Below are 6,846 nucleotides of genomic sequence, written 5' to 3'. Positions count from 1 at the left end.
TCCTTTCTTAATTAAAACAAGTTTTTCTTTCTCGATACAACTTTGTAACACACAGAATTTCCACAGTCACTTTAACTTAATTACTTTTTTAAACACACGCTATAATTTACAGCGATTCACACACTTTACTTACGGGGCCTACTGTTCGCTTGACTCAATTATCTACATCTATCTATCTATGCAATTCTTTTTTCTTCTCTGGCTTTATTTACTGGGCTTATATACTAAAAAGAGGGCGCCTGGAACAAATTAGAGTTGCCAGGAAAATTAATGATCCTTCGGGAAACTCCAGCGCGCATGCTCCCAGCGTCACGCGACTTCCGCTATCGTAACAATATGCACCTGAAGTCACGTTCATTTGGCATTAAAGAAAACGCTTCTATAACGTAATAACACTGATGATTGAAGGAGAAAAGCTTTGAGACTTGTAAAGCATTATTTACAAGCATAATATAAAATAACAATGAACAAAAGTTATGTTACTAATGTATCTTTACTTTATTGAAACTACTTCTTTCAACTATCTCTAAATGTGCTTTAAAAATAGCTTGTGCAAAGTATCGGTTAAAACTATAATAATAATTCAATAAGTCAAAAGGAATTTCTGGCTATAAAGATAATAAGGACAGAAAACATCAGAGGGAATTTCTGGCGATAAATATAATAAAATAATAAAGAGAAAAAATTATACTTGTAATAATTAGAGTTATTCAAAATATTAAGAAAACACACACAGGAACACATGTGCTTTTCTATTGCGGAAATAGAAACTAAGTATTGAGTAATCAAAACGTAGGTGTTGAACAGAAAGACTGAAAGTTGACTCATAAAGCAGATGGCCTTCTATTACGGAAATAGAAATTAGGTATAGAGTAACCAAAACGTAGGTGTTGAATAGAAAGACTGAAAGTTGACTCATAAAGCAGATGGCCTTCTATTACGGAAATAGAAATTAAGTATAGAGTAATCAAAACGTAGGTGTCGAATAGAAAGACTGAAAGTTGACTCATAAGGCAGATAGCCTTCTATTACGGAAATAGAAATAAGTATAGAGTAATCAAAACGTAGGTGTCGAATAGAAAGACTGAAAGTTGACTCATAAAGCAGATGGCCTTCTATTACGGAAATAGAAATTAAGTATAGAGTAATCAAAACGTAGGTGTCGAATAGAAAGACTGAAAGTTGACTCATAAAGCAGATAGCCTTCTATTGCGGAAATAGAACTTAAGTACAGAGTAATCAAAACTTAGGTGTCGAATAGAAAGACTGAAAGTTGACTCATAAAGCAGATGGCCTTCTATTACGGAAATAGAACTTAAGTACAGAGTAATCAAAACTTACGTGTCGAATTAAAAGACTGGAAGTGGCTCCATAAAGCAGATGGCCTTCTATTGAGAAACTAGACACTAAGTACAGACGTGTTGAATTAAAATACTGGAAGTGGACTCATAAAGCAGGTGGCCTTCTATTGAGGAAATATAAACTAAGTAAAGAATAATCAAAACTTACGTGCCGGATTGAAAGACTGGAAGTGGACCCATAAAGGAGATGGACAAACACACGATTAGGCTTGCAACTAATGTCAAAGGCTTGGCATCGGACTAAACGAACATAATCATCATTAATCAATGTTACTATTCGAACTGGGCAAAAATGCAATCATGTTGGTAAAAGTTTTACTCTTGTTAAATATACAGACTATATTATGTAAGAATTAACATTACTATTGGATCTTCATCTTAAAGAGACAAGTTCAAATAGAAAATTTAGAAATAACTTCGTTTTCTTTAAGCTCAAACGAAGTACTAGAAAGCATACAAATGTCAGAAATTATTTAAATTTATGAGCAGTTTCATGTTTTCACACTGTAATTAGATAAGGATTGGTTTTACCTGAATGTTTATCTACGTAATACACATGCTTACCAGTAATGGGTTTTATAGTATCTTATATATTTATCAAAGGTGGCCTCAAAACTTGAGAATCATATAAATTTACAATCTAAATTTTTGTATAGAACATTTTTCAAAAATTTCACACTTTCGAGCACTTTCTATGCTTAGCCTTTTCTTGCCTGAAGGAGGATCCTGTGTGTATCATCTAGTTAGACTGTGAACTAACCTGTTAGGTTTAAATTCTGTTTATAGAAATCGATTGTTTTCGTTGTTGTTAAGCACAAAGCTACACAATGGGCTATCTGTGCTCTTCTCATCATGGGTATCGAAACCCGAATTTTAGCGCCGTAAGCCTACCATTTGGAGTTAAACAGAGAAAACTAAAGCTACATTCAACGCCACTGACAATTCATTTCACCTGTAGAAAGATAGAAATTCCAAGAAAACGTATGAAAACAAACAGGAAAACAATCAGCAAAAATCTATTTCTCTGACGTGTTTCATATGGTTTGTTTGCTTGATTGATTTAGAACTTTCGTGCAAAGCTACACAAAAGGGTTTCTGCTTTCCATAACTGTGAGCGCTTAGAAGGTAGCTAGTAAACAGTACCTTCCACCACTCTCGGGCTACTGTTATTTGATTGAATACTGGGATTTGATTGTCAGTCTTGTTTGTTTGTTTGAAGTTAAGCACAAAGCTAGACAATGGAGTATCTGTGCTCTGCCCACCACGGGTATCGAAACTTGTCAATCTTATAATGCACCTATGGTTCCAAAGTGAGGAGCATATTTTTGTAGCAAGAGGACAAGAACCTTAAATCCTCAGATTTACACTAACAACTAGGCTAAGCCTGGCCCATTTCAGGTGGTTGTTTATAGAAAATGAGATTAAGCTGGATCATTCTCGAAAATTGTGTTTTTTTTAATTAATCTATACTTTAAGATTAAGTCTCTATCTTTCTGATTCTTACAGGGATTTTATTATTGTTGCTTTCTCAAAGATTTATACAAGGTTTTATTATTGTTGCTTTCTCAAAGATTTATACAAGGTTTTATTATTGTTGCTTTCTCAAAGATTTATACAAGGTTTTATTATTGTTGCTTTCTCAAAGATTTATACAAGGTTCTGTTTCGAAAACTGAGATCATATCAATGAAATTGATAAGTACAGGGGTTGAGTGCTTTCTATTAACACGATATTTATTATGCAAATCAACAAGCCATGTGACAAACATAAAGTCAACGTGGAAAGGAATGTATAAGAACTACATTTTGACATTGTTTGGCGTATCACAGGTAGCGTGATGCCACCAAAAAATTAAACACTTTTGAAAAGGGCATATGTAACAACTCTTTCAATGCACATTTCCGAGATTAGGATATCCTTGTACTTAATGACACTGGAAAAGAAAGAAAAAAAGAATATTGATCAACTTATACAACTAGGACCATCCAGAAAGAGACCTGCAACAAGTCGTATCTCAACCATGGAAAGCAAAGTGTTGTATCTTGTAATATGTGAGAATCCAAGAACACAGGTTCCAGGCAACAGTATATATCATAACCAAGAAGGATCTCTGCCTGGGTTCACCAATATAAGGCTTCCAGTCATACCTGCATTCAGCAGTTGCATACCCTAAGCAATCGGAAAATTAAACGTGTATTAATGCTATTCTATACAAAGACATATTGTTCATGTAGCCAGACTCAGCACCTATAAAATTCTTTGTGATCGGACTGCTGAAACGAGCGCTGGAAAACCATTGTCTTCGTATAGTAGATAGCTATGATATTTCCTTTTGACTTGACAGTCTTACGGCGAAGTCTTTTGCAATGGAAACTCTGCTGTAGTGTTTTATGTTTTTTGTTCAGGATGCATGGTCATCAGATAGATCATGACTGAACATGGCAGCATGGACTGTAATAATGTGTTGAGGTTCCAAAATCGTATTCATATTACGTACTTAATCTCCGTAGTTTTGTTCTGTTTTGTAAGTAGAATATTTTTTCAAAATAATGTGTCATTTTTTTAAGTTAATGTCGTAAAAAAAAATAGTTTTCAGTTATTTGTTCGATTCACAGACTCACCAAACGATCACACATATATCCCCATACTGGAGCCGTAATAGCATATACTGTCCCACTGGACACAATAACACCACCAACTGCAACAGGTGTCAAATTGAACTGAAAGAAAAACTAGTAATCAGTAATCTAGGCAAATCTGAAAATAAAGTTACAGAAATTGAAAACTTTAATGAAATCGTTAATTTTTATAACAAATTCGTATCCAATTAAATGATATTTATTATATAACAAATCCTATTTAACCCTCAGATTATCGACTGTTTCTATATTATTCGCTACCGGTTAGGTTAACATGGACCCAATGCACTATATGTGAAAAATTACAGTATTTGTAATCTCTAAACATTTTTACTTTTTGTATATTGGTGTTTAGTTTATTTCACAATAATTTCACTATTTTAAAGATCAAAATTTGAGTAAAACCTTTGTAGATGAGAGTGGTATGAATATTAAAAAGGAAAAGATAAACCAAAAAAATCGTTTTCAACTATCACAGTTGTCATATGAGATCTTAGGATACTCTTTACCATAAACTTTGGCATTTTTCTTATCTGTTCTTGAACAATTTGTCGTCCATTTCTCTGTGGCAAATCCCTCAATGAGTGTGCTTTCTTGTAATACTAATCTCTCGTGTTGGTATCGGATTTTCTTAAGGCAAAAAAATATATATTTAGACAAGAAATGCTTAAGTTATAGAAAACAGTAATTAATCCTCTGTCTTTCTTTTAAACTTCTAGCATTCGGTCAGCAGTATTCACTTCACCTTTTGTACCTTTTTTAGTCCATCATTGGCTTTTCGGCTGCGGTATTGTTGTCAAATTAGAAGCACAGATATGTTTCCCTTCTTCAGACAATATCAAATCAAGACAACAAGTTCAGTAAAAGCGACGTTAGTTTATCACTCTACACGTCCTTCTACGAAGACCATCCCTGATGTCACTTCCGCTGTCTGTTCTTTCACTGTTTCCAGCAAATGCCAACTTTAAACTCGTAAGATCATACTTGAAAAATATATTTTCTAATCCATGGATCATGTCCAGTACAAAAATTTCTTCTGATTGATCTTCCGCTCTTCCTGTATTCATTTGCCTATTATTAACATAGGACGTGTCATTATCGTAACAAGCTCATATTTGGATGCCATATTTTCTAATTTAATTAGAACATTTGTTTTTTTTTTGGGGGGGGGCATATGTCACAGAATTTGTTAGTTGCTCATTACTTGTCACATTTTCTGGTGGTACTTAACATTACTGAAGATACTTTTTTATTGTATATTGCCACTTTCTTTAGCACTACCAAACCAAAGCATCTTGAAAGTTCGTGAGATCTGTTACGTGCCATCGTTTGTGGAAAAATTGGTCACGATTCGAAAAATATTCGATTTCTTTATTCTTTCATTTATAAACACCAGCTAACACCATCACACCAAAAGCAAAAACAAACATTGCTGTTCTTTAGAATCCAAATGTTTCCATTTGTTCTTTCAATACAGCTTCCAAATCCTTGTTTGTCCGGCTCAGTATTTCTTCCGTAATGCTCTTCTTCATGAATAGATTGAAAGCAGATTCTTGGACTTAGTGTTTCTTTAAAGACGTTTTCAGATGTTCTTCTTCCAGCTGGCAGCTGTTTTGGTGTCGTAAATTACATCATTTTTTATTTTTCGAAAATTAAACTTCCAGTCCTTTGTCAATCTCACCATAAGTTTTATTGTCAATAACATTTTTATTTTATTACTGACATTTTCATCAACACATAAATTATTTTCTTCACTTTAACTTCATGATGTTCTGTATTCATCATTACTAAGCTCACAGTATTTTCAGATATTCCATTAATAAAGGGTTAGTATAAAGTTAGTTGGTGTATGTTAAGCTTCATAATTCCATTGGTAGGATATAACATTTTGGACATACAACAATCAGTCGATCAAGTAATGGGCTAAACGTTGGCTGTAAATACAAAACTTCCTATTAAGTGGCAGTGTGTATACTTTGCTTACGTACAGTTAGAAACTTTTATTGTTTAATGTTTTTCTTTGAGATGACTCTGAGTTGAACATCTGCTCATGTTAGATTTCACTTATAAAGCGTTACTATAGCACCAACCAAAACATCAGTGCAGCACTGAAAATGTGTCAATGTGAAACGGGTGCTAAGGGCTACACAGTTTTGAAACTTAATGGAACTTGATTAGGCAGTTTCCACAAAAAGAGTGGGTTGCCGAAACAAATCAAAATGGCCAACCTCTAACACCAATTGAAGTTGTCACTGAAGCTAGAAAAACGTAGCTCGATGATGCAAAAACATATGCACATCAATAATGTAGTACCAAACAGAATCCTGCAAACATTTATGGAAGGCCATACATAAGATACTGAATCCTCATACTGAGTACAAAGAGTCCATGCTCTCGAGCCACGGTATAGACATCAACGATTAAACTGTGCATTCCACTTCCTTTCTAGAGCAGTTGTTGATGATATATGGTGTAACCGAATTTTATGGACTAATGATGTCTAATTTTTTCTACCTTAGCGAGGTCATCACACTAAACTATGTTGCTTTAGAACAGTGTTTCCCAAAGTGGGAGCCGTGGGCCTCCTGGGAACCATGAAGCTTTTACTGGGGGGGGGGGGCAAAAATGGGCCGTAAACAAAAATGCTGAATTAATTTTGATTCTAAATAAACAATAAGGTGATAAAAATTTTGTTGAATTAATTAAATGATACAGTATTTCGAAAGGAGATGCTATTGTTTTTGGCCCGGCATGGCCAGGTGGTTAGGGCGCTCGACTAGCAATCTGAGGGTCGCGGGTTCGAATCCCCGTCACACCAAACATACTCGCCCTTTCAGCCGTGGGGG

General features: G+C 34.5%; 1 protein-coding gene across 1 annotated transcript in view; it reads right to left on the bottom strand.

Moving 5' to 3' along the window:
* Positions 1-6,846, bottom strand: part of LOC111089067 (MFS-type transporter SLC18B1-like) — a 34,998-nt gene that overhangs the window by 12,521 nt on the left and 15,631 nt on the right. Inside the window, exons 9-10 of the mRNA XM_022400814.1 lie at positions 3,983-4,081; positions 1,510-1,601 (exon numbers count right to left, since the gene is read on the bottom strand). Of these exons, the coding sequence (XP_022256522.1) occupies positions 1,510-1,601; positions 3,983-4,081 (191 nt within the window). The remainder of the gene's footprint in view (positions 1-1,509; positions 1,602-3,982; positions 4,082-6,846) is intronic.

This window comes from Limulus polyphemus, unplaced genomic scaffold, assembly GCF_000517525.1.
Source record: "Limulus polyphemus unplaced genomic scaffold, Limulus_polyphemus-2.1.2 Scaffold5163, whole genome shotgun sequence".
NCBI lineage: Eukaryota > Metazoa > Arthropoda > Merostomata > Xiphosura > Limulidae > Limulus > Limulus polyphemus.
Note: the sequence above shows the minus strand (reverse complement) of the source record. Positions and strands in the feature narration are given on the sequence as shown.